The 18,023-nt window shown below is 42.0% G+C and overlaps 1 protein-coding gene across 1 annotated transcript in view; it reads left to right on the top strand.

Moving 5' to 3' along the window:
* ppip5k1b (diphosphoinositol pentakisphosphate kinase 1b) overlaps positions 1 to 15,081 on the top strand; it is a 51,420-nt gene extending 36,339 nt beyond the window's left edge. Inside the window, exons 28-33 of the mRNA XM_085462500.1 lie at positions 863 to 1,015; positions 2,742 to 2,804; positions 4,970 to 5,155; positions 9,937 to 10,074; positions 10,366 to 10,479; positions 12,472 to 15,081. Coding sequence (XP_085318626.1) covers positions 863 to 1,015; positions 2,742 to 2,804; positions 4,970 to 5,155; positions 9,937 to 10,074; positions 10,366 to 10,479; positions 12,472 to 12,563 — 746 coding nt within the window. The 3' untranslated portion in view covers positions 12,564 to 15,081. The remainder of the gene's footprint in view (positions 1 to 862; positions 1,016 to 2,741; positions 2,805 to 4,969; positions 5,156 to 9,936; positions 10,075 to 10,365; positions 10,480 to 12,471) is intronic.
* The last annotated feature ends 2,942 nt before the right edge of the window (positions 15,082 to 18,023 follow it).

Raw genomic sequence — 18,023 nt, 5'->3', positions numbered from 1 at the left:
AATGTGAGCAGAGAGTGGAGTCGTGGTGTGGAAAAAAACAAGAGATCGAAAGCTTTCAAAGACTAGCGTACATCAACCTGCGTCACTTCTTACTGCTGGATATCACCAGGGAATGAGTGATGGTCCTTTAAAAATCCTTATTGTTTTAAATGTCACATCGCTACAGTAGGTTAACGTGCCCCTTTCTGTATAATGCACCGATCGTCGTGCTGCTCGGTGCTTAATTATCACGTTTGAAAGCAGCAGTTGGCTTTATGTCCACGTTACACTAATGTTTTAAACCCTCTCTGAGTGGAGCCATTCAGTTTGTTGTGTGCTGCGTTGCTGAGGTCACAGTTCTCCATCAGCACACTGACGCTCCGTTAACACAACGCTTAGTTGGTGTTTCAAATATTTAAATAAAATATTCATTTAAAGTCTTTGGACATTGAATTTGTCCTACGAATATGAGGATTAGTTTGTTTTATTCGTGTACAGCAAGTCTAAAACTCATTTCCACTCTCGGCCTGCTTGATATGCTATTGTGACGTATAGGAAACCCACATGTTCTGTGCATGTGCACACATCACTCACACAAGGGTCTTACACACCGAGTCACTGTTCTGAAAAACCTTAAAGCTTGCGTGTCATCTAGGTATTTTCCTTCTATTATAAACTTTATCAAATCTATATAATAAATATCTGTTTGCAGGGTGTTCATACAGGTAAACTCATTTTTCCCAAAGCACAAACACACTCTTGGGCCACACCATTTAGTGTGTAATTAAAAAATATATATAAAAAAAATTCTCACCCTTCACATGTCCACTTCACCCATCCCTTCACCTCTTCCCCCCCGCACTCCCACGGCTCCTCCACACAGGCTCGCTCTGCTCTGGCCTCTTCAGTGCCTCAGCCCTCGGGGTGTCCTGTAGCGCCCCCAACCTTCGGGACTACGTCCGCACACACCACCGTCACCACCACCCGAAGCCTCCTCTGTCCCCCGGCAGTTTGCCGTGCAAGAGTGGCATGTTTGGTACGTTCACCACGCTCTCTGTCCTCTCGCATGGAGCTGGTCTTTTCATCTGTATCCATTTGAAAAGCTTTTTTTTTTTCCTGGCTTTGAAAAGTCTTGTTTTTTTTCTTTCCTACTTTGTGTTTTTTGCTCCTAAATTCATCTTATTGATTTTTGGGGACATTTTTTTTTCCCTTCAGATCAAAACAAATCAGCAGCTGTAATATATTGCATCGTTTCTCCTAATGATTTTTGCCCCGCAAGAATGGGCAGCAAGGGCACTGATTTGACAGCAGAGGGATTGGCTGTGTAGTAAATGCTGAGCATGCAGGCTGGAATACAATTAATACTTTTCCACATCAACTTGACCGCTAACCGATCAACCCGCTCTCCTCTCGGACTCAAGTGTTTTGTCTCTCTGTGCATGTTGTGTTACCATATCCTCTTTATTTCACAATCCTTCGTAAAGTGAAGTAGTGTGTCTGTAAGCCAAAAGCCTGGCTTTTTTATTTTTTCATATTAATCACAATTTACGGTAATCCTTACATTAAGAAACTCAGCCTGTTATTTGGAACAGATATAAGACCCAGTAATCCACCTTAAAATAATCCCTTTTCCCTGAGTCTGGTAATGGCGGTAATGGTAAGTGAAAGAAAGCTGCTTCCACAGCCACCAGGGGTCCTTGCAACAGGTTTAATTACCACAAACATCTGGAGTGGATAGATTTCTCATGGTTGCAGCTGGTTAATCGCACAAATTTGTTTAGTGCGTCCCAAATATGCATGTGACTCATCTACAGGTGACGTCATCATTTTCCTATTAGGTGTATTTATGCATATGGATCCGAACTGCAGGGATTTGTTTTCCCTCTACTACAGCTTTTTAAACACAGCAAACTGAGCCGGTCAGTTCATCCACTTGGTGTCACTCTGACTGCAGAGCTACACACTGGCAGATGCTTTACTTTCTCAGCTCTGTTGCATCAGGCCTATGGGCTGCTGTCTGAGAGACAGGTCGGGGTCTGGACCTGACGTCAGTCCAGTTCGTTTAAAGAAAAAAAGAACAGGGCAACAAGAGATGGGTTTATTGCTGGGAAGGTGAAAGGAAGTGCACACTTCAGATCTGAAGATGGCCTGCAGTGTCAGTGGTAAGTGCATTTCAGAGAGGCGGTTCCCAACCTTTATTTTACAGCTTTCTGCAATACCAAAAATGACCTAATGGATTCTTACCTGACATAAAAGTGGGTTTTCTTCTTTCGTAAACCGTATATTACATGCATACGCTCTACAGAGCTTTATTTCACCTGTCAGCTCAGTTTTTTTTTTCTGTTTTATTTTTCCCAGTCTGCAGCGTTACTGCGTTAGTAAAAACTACGTTACACCAACACATTGAATGTGATCAACAGCCAGTAGTAGTCAGGCTGGAGGAAAAAGGAGATGTGTTCCTGTCGGTGACATTTAGATCAGCACACTTCTTACGTCCGTTGTTTACTCCACCCACTCCACAGCAGCCTTAGCACTCAGTCTCCACTCTGTTCATTCAAAGATGACCCTCCTTTTCACACAGATCTGTTGGCAGACAGACACTGATGAATCGACAGGCCAACTCTGCTAATCGGTTTTCTCCTTCTTTTTTTTTCTTTTTTTCTTTTTCCTTTTCCCCCCTTTGTGTTCAAACACACAGACTCACAAGCAGACTCAGATCCCAGCTGCCCCAATAATGCCAGTTACCTTTCTTATCTCCTCAGAGCTGTTGTCTATGCCGGCAGTAAAGAGATTTTCTGTGTCGTATGCCAGGCATCCGACTAATGGTATGTCTGCCTTTTTTTTTCGACACTCCTCCAGTTCTCCTCTTATCTTGCATGACGGTTTTGTGGGAAAACATTTTCTATGTTTTCTGTTTTGGGAGGTGTGACGTGTGGCTACATTACTTGCATCATCTCAGATTTTTAGGTTTTTTTTGTTTCTCTTCCAGCGCACACCTTCGGTGTTTGGGTTTTGTTTTGTTTTTACTTATGTTGTCAGCCCTTCACCTCTAACATCACCTGCTCTGCCTGCAAGTGTTTTCATCTCCAATCCTGCTGTTCACAGGATGGTTAGCTATGTGGAATATATCGTGTTCCTTAGATATATCTCCACGGGTAGATAATCAATGCACATAAAAAAAATTAAAAAATCCTCACTGGCATATGCACTGTTGATTCTAAAATAATTTATTTGATAAATGTCTGGGTTTTTGCTATAAATGCCAAATAAAACTTTAAATAGGTGTTTCTCTTGTTTTAGTTTAACCCCAGTTTAACCACACACATACTTACAGTGATGTCATAGTGTACTGACCACACACATACTAAATAAAATCTGGACCAACCCATTTTAGGAAGAGCATCTGTTAATCAGGGGGCCTGTGGTTCAATACCTGGCTCCTCCGGTGTGTAGTAGTTGATGTACACGTTGCTGCTTTACTGTTTCCATATTTGGGCCTTTTACGGTATTTGGGGTTTTATATGAAAAGCTCAGAGACAGCTGATCACATGTTGGCAGTTTGATTAGTGCTGGCTGTATGTCAGCAGAATTGATGTCAGCTGATCCACAGGCTGGTCTCACATGTTGGTTCAGAGTGGCTGAAGAGTTGGTGGAATTCACAAATCTCATATGTTGAAACGTGTTTATTTATTTATTTTTTTAAAGACAGCTGGAGCCACAGTCATGGGCCTTTCCCTCCAGTTTGCTCTCTTGCTTCTCTCCTGTAGTCACATTTTGATTTATAATAATAGGCGCTGATGATCCATTTAAAAAGTGACAGTTTTCCTTAGATCCACTAACATTGGTGTGATCTGCTTTGTTACAGGTATTTGCTTTCAATAAATATTATTCTTATATTTTATTTACAATTGTCCAAGTTCAGTTTTGAACAGCCACCTGCTCATCAAGCTGCTGTTTGTTATATATATTATTATTTAACTAAGGACATTCCTCACTTTATCAATGATGAATTATCTGTTGTTATGATGCAAAGCGGAGAAAAGGGCAATCACAGCTGTGGGGTTTTTTTCTGAATCATAACCATGTTGATGGGTAAAATATTGTAGATAAAGTAACGTGTGCTTTACACATATTCTCATTTGCTTGGTCACTCAAATGGCACTAGAGGTGAAATTGTTCTCATTTGGTCGTTTTGATGTGAAAGCCAGGTGGGATTAACCAGCCGAGGAGCGATGTCGGGCAAAAACGCTGAAGAATGGGTCAGTAATGAACTTGCATTCATCAGGTTCACACAGACACATGTTTGAGGGTCTGTGGTGTCCTGTTAACTGTTCCATTTGTAAATATGCAAATGTCTGGTCTTTTATTGCAGATTGAAAGCTCATGCTGCTTTCTGATGATGGGATTGAGTGGTGCATACAAACAAGTTAGGAATGAGTCACCATTAGCCGCCTGCCACACAGTGAACACCGAACCTTTGAACCAACCCCACCCCTGAGTGTTCTGAGCCCTGGGGCAGTTGCCCAATTTGCAGAGCTAGTGATAGAAATCTGTCAGAAAGTCACGCCTTCATGCTACAAATCTAAAATACGACTTCTCTTGTCACATTGCAGTTCTGTTGCCACACATACAGTTTCTTGAAAAATAGCCCTGGGGGTCACTGATGTTTGAGCACTGATTGACTGAAAAAGCCTTTCATTCAGATTACGTGGAGCAGATCTCAGGTGTGTTTTTATTCATTCGTTTCCCCCCCTGACGTCTCTATTTCACCTCAGGCTATCTGCTTTGCATTTGATTTCTTTGAAATGGAAAGGTGGGACTGAGTCTGTTTTTTTTCTGTTTGAGCCGTGAGGTTTTTGTCCGTTGCAGCCTACAATCGATCGAATGCCCTCCGGCCGCACTGCTTTTCAGCTCCTCCCGTTTCTGCTCCCGCTCCGCTGCACTTTCCAGTTCTACTCTTCTCTCCCTGCTCTGCCTCTCATCCCCTCAGAGCCCTCGGACGTGCCTCACGTAACCCAGCTGCTGGAGTGGCTCCCTGCTGAGACAGCCCTGCTGGGGTTTGCCCCTGTGGCTGTGGATGGGGCCATGGCCCACCACCTGCGTCACTGCCCCTACCACTTCCGCCTCTTCAAGACTGAGCTGGTGTCTAGTCAGGAGCTCCCAGAGTCTCACTACGGTCAGCCGCTGCAGTCCCTGAAAATACTTGGTGCTGCCTCCTCTTCCTCACTTTCGTCCTAGCCAGTCGGTGCTGGGAGAAGGGGGATGCTGCCAGTGCCAGTTCAGCTTAGCATCTGTTGTGGCTCATTGCTTTTATTTTTCTTGCAGCCTGTGCGTTCATTTTCCCTCCTAGGTCTGCCTGTTAATGATATCTATAGCCCTGCCTCATGCTCCATTTATTGTCCGACTATAAACATTCTCATTTTGCACATCTGCCCAAAGATGCAAACGCTGTATTCCTCTGCTTATTTAAAGACACAGTGAAACTATTAAAGCAACTTAGCTTTCACTCGAGCACTGCGGCTCTCAACGTTTTTTAGGTGTCACCTGACAGAGGTGAACCGGGGGGGGGGGAAATCTAATGGACATCTAAAGGTCATTAAGTTTCCAGCTTCCCAGCTGAATGTCCATGTAATGTCCACTCGTGACATTAGTGGAGGTAATTGCCCAGATAATTCCAGTCAAGCAAGGCTGAGGCATGTGTCCTGAATGCTTCACCCAGACGGAGTATTCTTAGGAGAATAATTAGGCCTGAAGTTTGAGAGGCATGAGGAAGGACAACTTTCTGACCTGAACACTTGTAACACTGTCTTGGGTTCATCTGTAAAAACAACTATAATTTCCAACTCAACCAGAATGTTGTCCTTTCTTATGAATGGCACAGAAGGAAATGGACGAGCTGCATCCACACGGCTGGGAATACACGGATGGCGTCCCTCTGAATTCTCCACCCTGTTAGCTGCTCGGTTTTCACATCATTATAATCCCACATCACACAGCTTTGTACCAGGCATCTGGCAGATTAAGATGCGTTTATGTGACTCAGTTCAAGGGACATTTGAGTTCTCACATCTTTATAAGATGGTTCTGATTTGATGTGAGCACTGAGAAATTCTCATGGACTAAGGAGCTGTAGAGACTGTTAGCATTATTGTAGTTTCATTCTTTCTGCGTCCAAAAAGGGGAGAATACTATGACAAGGAGTGAGAAAAAGGTTCAATCCATATGAAATGTGATGCGTATAGATTTTATTTATTTTGAAAGGACCAATAAGTAACTGAACAATTAGGACCTGATAAGACACTTTGAGTGTATTCTTTAATTTCACTGTGTCTTTAAGTCTTTGCATATGATTGGACATTTATAGCTCACTTGTGGAATTGGTAGAACATAGCAATTCATTTTTAACCATAATCTCAAATTATAACAAATAATACATCTGCAAAAAGGACGACTAATGGATCTACATGCATGCGGTTCAGTCTGGTGAACCAGACTCTTTTATGCGATGGTTAGAGGCCTGCCTAATTGCATTGTGTGCATGTTCCATCCTGAGCAGTGGGTGCAGGAAAAGGAAGCCTTTACAGCTGGGCTTTTGTTCAGGAATGAGGTCTGTGTGGAAATGCGTGTCGGATATTGATGGCGCTAATTTGGCCTTTGCACTGGGAAGTAACAACTGAATCTCCACAGTGTCTTCCTCAAAATAACAAAATATCCCTTGGCTGGGTTGGAGATATTTCAGTGTCTGTCTGAAAGATCTGGGTCATCATCTATTGGCTAATTTTAATTGGCTAATTAAGTGGCGGCCTGTCCGTTAACTGTCGATCGCGTAAAGTGTTTGTGGAGCAGGTCCTGGCACATTGTCAGCTTAACACAGCTTGCCTGCACTCAGCAGAGATGACCGTCTGTTATGACTTGTGCCGTCTTTATCTGCATTCGTTCCCTGCCTCGTATGTTTATGTCTGCCTTTGTGGAGAGTGAATAGTGCAGTGAAGGATCAGTGGGCTTTTTTTCTCTCCTCTCACTGCATCTACTGTGTGAGCTGAATTGTAAAGTCCATGTGAACGCACTGCAGCAGCGATGAGGAGGGAAAGATGATAAAAGCCAACTAATGTGTTTTTATATAACGCCTGCTCTATTACACAGTACACTAAAGACAGAAGGAGAAATACTGTAGCATGGAACTTGTCTGAACTGGCAAAACATTTCCTCCTGAGGCTTTGTAATATCACTTTAAACGGTAGAATAATTTTTCTGCTGTCATCACATCTTTGGCAGGAAGCTGTTTTCAGATTCCACATTAGTCTTTGTTTTGTCAAATGAATAAAGCTGCTCAAGGCTGTATCGGGTAAGGAAAAGATTTTTTGATTAGTCAATGGAAGGCCTGAAGGTCTTTGTCGTATCCTGCCATTCCTGTTCTTCTTCTAAGCTTTAGATTAAAAAGCAGAAGCAACAGGTTGTATAATGTTCTTAACTCTTGAAAGTGCACACAATCCCATGAGAAACATTAACAACAAGCAAGTCAACTAATTATAAATTGATATCTTGGCCCCTTGAGGCCTTGAAAGGTTCCTCTCCATTAAGCATTTCGTTCCGCTTGAATTGAATAAGTTGTTTTAGGTAATAGCCGTGCACACATTCATGGTTGTTGCACATTATTCATGGTGAAGGCAAGGATGGCCAGCATGCTGTCTGGGTAGATGGATAAAGGTGGAAGCAGCACTTCAACCTCCATCTATTCCTTACTGTCATCATAGAGCTTCATGTTCTCTGTTGGGCTACTGTGAATGCTGATGGACTGTTTCCTGCATGTGTGAAAGTCACCTTCTTGCCATTGCACTTTAGTGTTTAAAAGTTGTATTTCACAAGATGTAGATGTTTTGTTTTCTTTTTTTTTGAGGGGGGGGGGGGGTTGGTTTTTTGTCCCGACCAACAAAAGCAAGCAAAATATAGAAATGTAATTATGAATACAGATATAAATTTTATAGAACATAAAAGTATATGTAATGCAATTTTACATATGACAAATCTTCTAATAAAATGAAAAAAAAAATTATTAATTGATTTTTTTTTTTTAAAGAATACAGTTTTTCCTGTTCATTTCCTCTTCATTGTCGTAACACGAATATTTCCGCACCATTAACAAACCTCGAAGAAAATTAATCTTTTATGTGTGGTTCACAGTTCATTACAACTTGTGCTGCAGCTCATCATCAAATCTATGTTGGTGATCCAACCCAACCGGCTCAGGAAACAGGAGGGGAAATAGACTGAACATTTGTACCGGTCCTATTTAACAATTTAATTAATTAATAAATTTATACAATACAGGCATAACATTATAACCACCTGCTTCATATTTTATTTTCCCTCCCTTTTGCTGCCAAAACAGCACCGACCCGTCGAGGCATGGACTCGTATTGTAGCACCAGGATTGCTTTTAGATCTGGGGAATTTGGAGGCCAAGTCAACACCTCAAACTTATTGTTGTGCTCCTCAAACTATTCCTGAAGCATTTTTGCTTTGTGGCCGGGCGTATTATCCTGCTGAAAGAGGCCAGCGGGTAATACTGTTCAATGAAAGGGTGTACATGGTCTGCAATATTGCTTGGGTAGGTGGTACGTGTCAAAGTAACATCCACATCAAGGTCAAGGTTTCCCACCAGAATATTATCCGAAGCATCACACTGCCTCAGCTGGCTTGCCAGGTGTTCCCCAGGTAAATGCCTCACATGCACCTGACCATCCACGTGACGTAAAAGAAAACACAATTCATCAGATCAGACCTTCCATTCCTCCATGGTCCAGTTCTGATGCCCAGGTCAGCATGGACACACTGACTGCTCTGCTGCTATGCAGCCACATACGCAACAAACTGTGATGCTCTGTGTACACCTTTACATCAGAACCAGCATGAACTTTTTTCAGCCGTCTGAGCTGCACTTACTCGTCTGTTGGATCAGACCACACAGGCCAGCCTTTACTCCTCACATGCGTGAGTGAGTCTTAGCTGCCCATGACACTGTCGCTTATTCACCACTGTACCGAGCACTGCAGATCAGGACCGCCCCACAATAGCTGCAGTTTTGCAGATGCTCTGACAAGCACCAAACTCACTCCAATCCTTACATTTGTCATTTCTTCCTGCTTGCAACATCAACTTTGAGGGCAAAAGGTTCACTTCGCTCTCTAATGTATCCCCCCCCCCCCCCCCCCCCCAACAGGTGCCATGATGAAATCAGTGTTTTTCACTGCACCTGGCAATGCTCATAATGTTATGCCACATCTCTCCAGAATTTTATTTTCTTCTTTGTGGTTTCAGAACCTCGTCTGTAGCTAATATTAATTTTTGCTTTATATCACACACTTCACCTGAAGGAAATACCATTTACAGCATCAGCTTAGAAATGAAGTTGACCTCGAGTACTGACATCTTAAACACAAGAATCTCTGTAGTCCTCACCTACTTATTACATATACAAACACAGAACGGTATTTTTTCTTATCTTTAAATCAACAAGCATATCATATCCTGTTAACACACAAGTGAGCTCTACTATAATCACTTCATGTATCAGCAGCAACATGTAACGAGTGTGTTTTCTTGTCATTTTAAGCAGAGTGCTCTGTAACCATGTTAGAAACAAGACAAAAATATTATTTTTGTTCTTGTGGTCTCACTAACTCAGGAATTAGTTATTTGTGTTTGCATTATATCTGGCTTGCTTGTGTTGTGTAGCTACAGCCAGTCAGCTGCTGTGAGAGGTCACACGCTGCCGACTGTAGCTCTTGTGTGCAAACGTTTGTGTGGCTGGTAACAAATATAAATCACTGCTAGATTTTTTTTTTTCTTAATATGGCACTCAAATCACGTGGAACCGTAATGCACAGAGAGCAGTACTTTCCTCACCGCTCTTCCTGCTAGTACACGATCGGCTGTATTGTACCCTTTGTCCTGCAGGCTTTGAAGGATGCTCCATGGTGCCTTCCATCTACCCGCTGGAGACGCTGCACAACTCACTTTCCCTGAAGCAGGTGGACGAGTTTCTCAACTCGGTGTGTGAGAGCAACAGTGAGGTCCAGGCCAAAACCATGAAAGGTGCGAAAGCTTCAGTGTAATTTTTGTTTTATAGAATCTGATCGTCAGATCTTGAGCATGAATATAAATGGCCACAGTTCACTGGTTTTTAATCTGTTAATTCATATAAAGACATTTAAATAAAGCCTGAGAGTCGGCAGTTAAATTTGAAAGCCATTTCCACGTCTAGCAACAAAACAACACTTTCTGAATCCAAAAGCAGAAGAGAGCAGTATTTCTCAGAAGCATAATGAGCTTCAATTACATTTGTAAACTGATCCTAATGTGTTTTCTTTTCTCTCTCTGCTCCAGCGCTCTCTGGCTTGTTTGCCTCTCAGAGCCAGATTTCTCTCTATAGCCCGCAGCAGCCTCTTTCCTCCTCTGGATCTGAAGCATCTCTTCGACCGCCTGGCCAGCCTTTGTGGCGTAAGTGCAATGATTTTCATGGCATTATCAGTGTGTTGACCTGCTTTCACTGCACAAAGTGTTTTTCAAGAGAATGAAACCTCTTTAAACGTATCGGCTTCATGTTAAAATATTTACCCTCCTTACTATCGTGTAAAAGTCTAAATGACAACACAGACCGCAACAACTCAGTCGCGTCACTACAGTTTCACACAGATTTAAATGCTTCAATACTGTGGTTACTGCTACAGCTCAACCGATATAATGATTTTTTTTCTTCTTTCAGACACACGAAACAAACAGATCTCCCCTAAAGTGCATCATGTGTAGTTTTTTTCTGTACATGTTTACACCCTGTCCAGCTCTGCTTGGTTTCACTGTTTGTTGTCTGGTGCTGAAGGGTGTTTGTCTCGTCTCTTCTTCTTCTAAATTGTTTTTTATTGGCTGTTAGAAATGCTGATAAATCAGCAAATGGCTAATGGCAGCTCAGCTAAATTGGTTCTAGTTACCACAGTGAAGATGGAATCTCAGGTTGGAGAGGTGAAACTCAGCACTTTATCACATTCACAAATATCATAGACTGTGCAGGGGGGGGGTGGATGTAGCCATCGAGATGTCAGCCATGCTTTTGTGAAGCGTTCATATGTGGATGAGACGGGGGAGTTTCAAGATAAGTCAGCCAAAAGCAGCCAGCTTGGTTAGCAGGGTACTGCATGGATATATCGCACAGACACAGATGAACTGCTAATTAGTGTGTAGGGAAAAAAATGCACAGTTTCACTCAGTTGCACTGACAGACTGTCCCAGTCTGCTCCAGTTTTAACTACAAAACAATCCACATATTTGTCATATAATATCACTGAAATGCTTCGAAATGCAGATTTTCACCCACCATACAGCCGCTCTGAAAATTATTATAGAGACCAAAACACAGGAGTCTAAGCACACTGATTTACAGACTCAAGTGGCCGAAGGAGGAACTGCAATTTTTGGCAATTTGTTGTCTTTTTTTTTTTTTTCTTTTTTTTTTTTTAATCCCTCGATGTCTTATTAAAACTTTAAAAAACAAAAAACGGGGGAAAAAAACAACCAATTTATGACCTAGTAAACAATAGCACGCTTATGACTTTAAAAAACAACAACAAAATATCCAAATAAAGAAACTAGAACAAAAAATGTGTGGTTGTTGTTTATAAGTATATAAATAACAGCAGACTGTGCAGCAGATTACACCGCGGCATCAACAGTCACTTAAAACTGAAGTAAAAAGTACTCTGAAAATCACAGCCCCTTCATCTTTAACCAGCTCATTGTTCTCCTTTCTCCCTCAGATGGTGAGCTGAATTCATGCACATGTTATACGTGTGCACTCGGTTTGGGTGGCTGCTCCAGATTCTGGTGCCTGTAACTGAACAGAACTCATTTAGCCTCATTTACCACACAGTGCGCAGACAGACGGGGAGGCACTTCTTCTGCTGCTCGTGTAACTCTGTTCTCTTATCAGCTGTAGTTACAGGGCAGCTGTTTACAAGTGCAGCCCTGTGACCTGTTCAGGAACATTTTTTAACCGCAGCTTCTATCTTTAGTGTAAAACACTTTAAACCCTTATTCTTGATTTTGCTGATTTGTGATTGACGGCAAATCTTCATTACATTCTAGTCAGATTATTGATATAAACATTCATGTGGCTCAATTTATGAAACCCAGCACATAAAGTAACAGTTTACATAAAGTTCCCCATGGCAACGAGATGAAGAGACGAGCAGATGATGCTTTCCTGTTATTGTGCCAGCTCGCTCTCTCATTTGTGTTCACTTTGTGTCCTTCCCTGTGACGCATGTACAACAGCAAATAACATGGCTCCTGACTCGCAGAGTGAAGCGAGGGCTCCGGGGTGGAAAGTAATGGGATTATTAGTTGCGTCATGGATGGACTTTTTAAAACATCGACAGTTTGTACCAGTGGGGGAAAACAAGTGTTTACAGAGAGCTTGTGTGTGTGTTTTCTGTTCAGATGGCAGCATCCCCTCCAGTGCTGTATCCAGTGCGGGCCCCTCATCCCCGATTACAGAGTCTTCTGGTCTGAACTTCAGCTTCAGTGAGTAGGCCGTCTCTTTGGAGAACCACAAGGACCTCTGGGAATCGGAGGCCACGGTGTAACGACTTCACTTCCTGCGCTGTTATTCAGCCTTCTGCTCATATTCACGATGTCAGACGCGATATGATCAAACAAACTGTGCACAGCGATTCTTCTGCTGCACCCCCACTGCACCACCACTGACTGCACTATCCTCACCACGCCTGCTCTTCTCCATAAAGAGGAAATAAAGAAAAATACGTGGGACCTCTCATCGCCTCGATCCACCTCCTCAGATCGCTCACACTTTCCTGAACCGTCCATTGTGCCAACATTCAGACCATTTGTGCCTTTAGTTTAATTTGGATCAGAGCAGTGCTTGCTATTTGCTCTGGAGATGGTTTTTTCCCCTCACACATCAGCAGTCTGTTTTTCTCACCTGAACTGCCGACATTTCCGGTTCAAATGCGCCACGGACTTTAAGTCTGTGGTGGATTTCATCCAAAGATCAGCACGCCTGCTTTCTAACCAAGAATTAGATTATCAATACTGCTCTCATATCTAGCTGTTAGCTCAGCTTGGCAAATAGACTGGGAATGGGGAAACAGCCTGTTTTAAAGATGGCAGAACAGTAGTAGTCTTTTCTTTTTATAAATTCTATGTTTTATCTTTTTTCTTTTTTTAATAATAAGTAAATTGAACATTAAGTGTTAGTTTTTCAAGCAGTTTTACCTTAGACAAGGCCACTGTTAGCTGTTTCCATCCCTTAAAAAGGCTGAACTACCTGCTGGATTTGAGAGTTAATCATGTTATTTAAGGCTTCAGTCATACAGACTTGGAGACCAGTTAGTGAGCACTGACGTAAAACGTCCTCATGATTCCTTTTTATCAGATTTGCCACAGTCACGTGTAGTTTGCATGGAAGATGCCAGTCTGTCTGTAAACACCTCCGTCAATAACTCAAAACCAAACAGGATGCTCAAACTGATACCAGGGGTTCATCTACTAAAAATGTCGGACAAGTTTGAATCTAAGAGGTGTGAAAATCGAGTCTGGTTTGCTTTGCACTTTTCACAGTTTCACTGCTGCTTGGTGACTGTTTGTTGACAGGTGTGCAGACAACAGATGGGATCTGCAACAGCCACCAACCAATCGCCAACTGGATTTTGGATACATATTTTTCCCTAGTTGTCGCCGACCCGTCTCTAAGCCTGTTTATGACTGAAGTCTATCCTGTTGCAAGAAAAGAAGGAAGAGTAATTTAACCAAAAATGTCAAAATGTTCCTATATCTGTTTCACACATCAAATGTCTGGATTACAAAATCAGGTGTCCCGCAGACTGAAAACCATCATCTAAAGCTTGTAACACTGTAACCAAAGCAACCACAGCCCAAATACTCTCTAATGTAACATACAAAGCATCTGCAGAGATGCAAGTTTGCAGTGTGCCTGATAAATTATTGCTCACGTGATTTGTTTTACTTCATGCATTAAACAAAAAAGAGTAGTATATTTTATAATTTTTCACTCATGCCAGCCTGATCAAGCTGTTTAGCTCTGTGTTCTTCAGCTGTTAAGTAGGAACAAAGACTCATCTGTAAATGTGCCTTCAGATAATGTGATATTAAATCCAAATGTTAGGAACCTGCTGTATTCTTTTACTGAGATGTTTTAGAGTTACAGGGATAAGCCACTTGATTAAGTCAGTAGTATAGTTGTGTCTGCAGTCTGTCACCATATATTGAGGTGTGTTTTTAATGTCAAATGACTGTTTCTCATCTCATTAATCATGCTCAGGTAAAACAGTATAATCCAAAGGTTGCAACTGGTTCATCAGTTTGTGACTGAACTGTTGGACGGTCAGTTCACTTTCAATTCAGAAAATAATTACAGTTAATTGAAATTCCAAAATATATGTTATTACTTTGACAAAAGCCTGTAAACAAAATGAAAAGCTGAATCTGATTGTGGGCACTGTGTTCAGTCGGCATTGTCAGCTTTAACAAAGTATAAACAGCAGGGAGGGGGGGAGTCCCTCTTTTCATTACAAAGCGGTTCAATTGAAAAAAAAACTGACCTTCGAAACTTGAAACGTCTGCTGTTGAATGAATTTCTGAATTTTAGCCATCTTGTAAAAGAGTTCTAGATTTTTGAAGGCTAATAACCTGTTTTTATCGTAATTGTGAGTTGATGTTGGTGTAGTTGTGTATTTATGTGGTTATTTAATGTCAGCCAAAGAGAGGTGCGTGTGTGTGTGCGCGCTCTGTTTAACGAGGTTTAAAGGTGTAAGATGTCTGTGATGCCCTGTCTTCTGTGGTTCAGGTCAGGCTGTGACATCGGGGAAAGGAGAGGGGCAATAATAAAAAGAGAAAATAAAGACTGAAAGTGTTGTTTAGTGTGTTATCAAGCACAACAAATCATGTTGTCACACCTGCTGCAATAGATGGTGTGAGAGTGATGTTTTATTGAGCACAGTCCAGACACAAGTCTGTTAGTGCTGCATAAACAAACTGGCCAACCTCCTGTGCTCATCTGTCTCTGCTCTTCTTCAGTCTTTTTCTCTCCCTCCTATGTCTCATTTTGTCCTTTTATCCATTTCAAGACTCATATTTTTTTCCCAGTCTATTGTCCAGTTTTGTCTTCTCTTGCAATATCAGAGCTTCAACCGCTTGTGTTGACCATGGCTGCATGCTAAGTGGATTGAGTCGATGCCATGTGATCAGGTGATTAGCTATTTGCATTAACAGTTAAGCATTTGAACAAATGAAGTGGCCAGTGACTACATGTCAGCTACTGATTGTGAAATTCATCATGTTTGAGAACACAAACATGGGTGAAGAATTATTTCCCTGTAAAACTGCACAAGCAGGCAGCTTTTTGAAACCAGAGAGGTCGCCCCCTGCTGGACATGAGAAAGAATGCACTTCTACGTCACCTTTACCATGCTGGCCCAGAATCTACAAATGTTTTGAGTTTCTGTGGCCCCAAGATATGGTTTGCTGGTGTGCTGACCACATTAGGCTTGCTCCTTTTTTTTCTAGTTTTAATGACATCTTGAAGTTCTCTGTAAAACGGACAACTTGAGCTAAAACAGGACACATTTTGGAGTTTCCAAAGCATTTTTTTTTTTTCAAATTGATATATGTATATTATTTGTAATATTAGCCCTCTGGACCTCTCCTGATACGGTCAGTAAACACCACATTTTAAATGTTATTAGCTACTATAGTGTCTTATTAAACAGGGGTCGCATATTAATCATATGAATCATATTAATCATTTTACCGATCTTTACCCACTTGTTTCCTCCTGTCTCCTGCTTGCTTCCTCTCCTTGCTTCCTCTCATCACTTCTTTCTTCCCTTTTCTTCTGCCTTTCCTCTCCTGGTTTTCTCCTCTACTTCTTGTCTCCCCTTTCTATCCTCACGTTTTCTCTCACCGACCACCTGTTTCATTTTTTATGCTTTATTATCTTATTTTCTTCCTGCCATTAGTGCTCACAAAAAACAAGAGAGTGGACTTCTTTTCCCTCTCTACCTTCTTTTTCCTTTTCTTTTTCTTCTCTTGCCTTCTAACCTCATCCTATTTACCTCTCTCCTTGTCTCCCTCTCCACTCTTCTCTGAATGGCTTTTAAGAATAAGATAAGATAAGATAAGATAACCTTTATTAGTCCCACACGTGGGAAATTTGTTTTGTCACAGCAGGAGTGGACAGTGCAAAAGTTATGATGCAAAAATTAGAATACAATAAGAATAAATACAGTACACAGCTGTACAGAATAGAATAAAATAATATACTATATACAGTAGAATAAAATAGAATAAAAATATACAATAAGATAAAAATAGAATACGAATGCTATATACAACTGAGTAAAAATACAACGATGCCAGAAAAGATTATTGCACTTAGTGTTATTGCACATGTGTGGATGTGTGTGTTTGTTCAGTTAAAGTCTTTGTTGTGGAGTCTGACAGCAGTGGGGAGGAAAGACCTGCGAAATCTCTCCGTCCCACACCGTGGGTGCCGCAGTCTCCCACTGAAGGAGCTGCTCAGTGCTGTCACAGTCTGCTGCATGGGGTGGGAGACGTTGTCCAACAGGGATGACAGCTTAGCCGCCGTTCTCCTGTCACTCACCACCTCCACTGGGTCCAGAGGGCATCCTAGAACAGAGCTGGCCCTTCGGATCACCCTGTTCAGTCTCTTCCTGTCCCCAGCAGAGATGCTGCCGCCCCAGCAGACCACACCATAAAAGATAGCAGAAGCCACCACAGAGTCATAGAATTTCTTCAGGAGTGGGCCCTCCACCCCAAACGACCTGAGTCTCCGCAGCAGGTACAGCCTGCTCTGCCCTTTCCTGTAGAGGGCGTCTGAGTTATGAGTCCAGTCCAGTCTGTTGTTCAGATGAACACCAAGGTACCTGTAGCTGTCCACAGCCTCAATGTCCATACCCTGGATATTCAGTGGTTGCAGTGGAGAATGCTTGTGCCTGCGGAAGTCTACCACCAGCTCCTTGGTTTTACTGGCGTTGATCTGGAGGTAGTTCAGCTGGCACCAGTCCACAAAGTCTTGAGTCAGTCCTGTGATGACTCATGTCTCCTCGTATTGCTGCCATGCGTTGCTATGGTGACACCCCCAGATGTAATTGGCTACTCCTGAGCGATGCTGGGTGAATGGAAGGGAGAGAGGGATGGGGGTACGGACACAGACTGCCAACTCACCGGAAGCCAAAAGCTGATGTCATTTATTCTGTCTGGATGACAAGTCTTTCCCTCCTGGGTTTTATGTCCTACATTCTCTCACACACACACTCTGCTCTCATGCGTGTACACGTACGTACACACACACACACACACACACACACACACACACACACACACACACACACACACACACACACACACACACACACACACACACACACACGGTTCATCTCCAGACAGCTTTTTCCAGCTTCAAAACAAATAACAGTTCCCAGCTTCTATGAGACAGCTTCTACGGCTGTAGGGTAGTTTTTGTGACCTTTATCAAATTGCAGTCACTCCAGCAGGAATCAGAAAAAAATGCATTAATTACTTTCATTTGTGTTTACTTCTTAAATATTCTAAACCTACTGTCACATATTAGGTTTTACATATCGCAACGTGATTCAAAATCATCTGGTTCCAAATTTGTCTAAATACAGAAAAATAGATAACATATTACACTGTGTCATTATTTATTTAATAAAAACTGAATGAAAATACAGAAGCATTGTGTCAAGAATTAAGTGCACCCTATGATTCAGTAGCTTTAGCAGCAATAACTTGAAGTAGCTGTTGACTGAGTCTCTCACACTCCAAAACAGTATTTTAAACACTTATTGAAATTTGCAGTTTTACCCAGTTTAAAATCTACTTAAGCCCTATACATGTGTACACACAACAGAAACGTTCCTATTCTGCACAGCTAACGGTTGGGTGTGTAAATGATGGGCGGGAGGAGGAAC

This window comes from Copadichromis virginalis, linkage group LG7, assembly GCF_057382275.1.
Source record: "Copadichromis virginalis isolate Kocher_CV1m ecotype Utaka linkage group LG7, C_Virginalis_male_GT1.1, whole genome shotgun sequence".
In the NCBI taxonomy this organism is placed as follows: domain Eukaryota; kingdom Metazoa; phylum Chordata; class Actinopteri; order Cichliformes; family Cichlidae; genus Copadichromis; species Copadichromis virginalis.
Note: the sequence above shows the minus strand (reverse complement) of the source record. Positions and strands in the feature narration are given on the sequence as shown.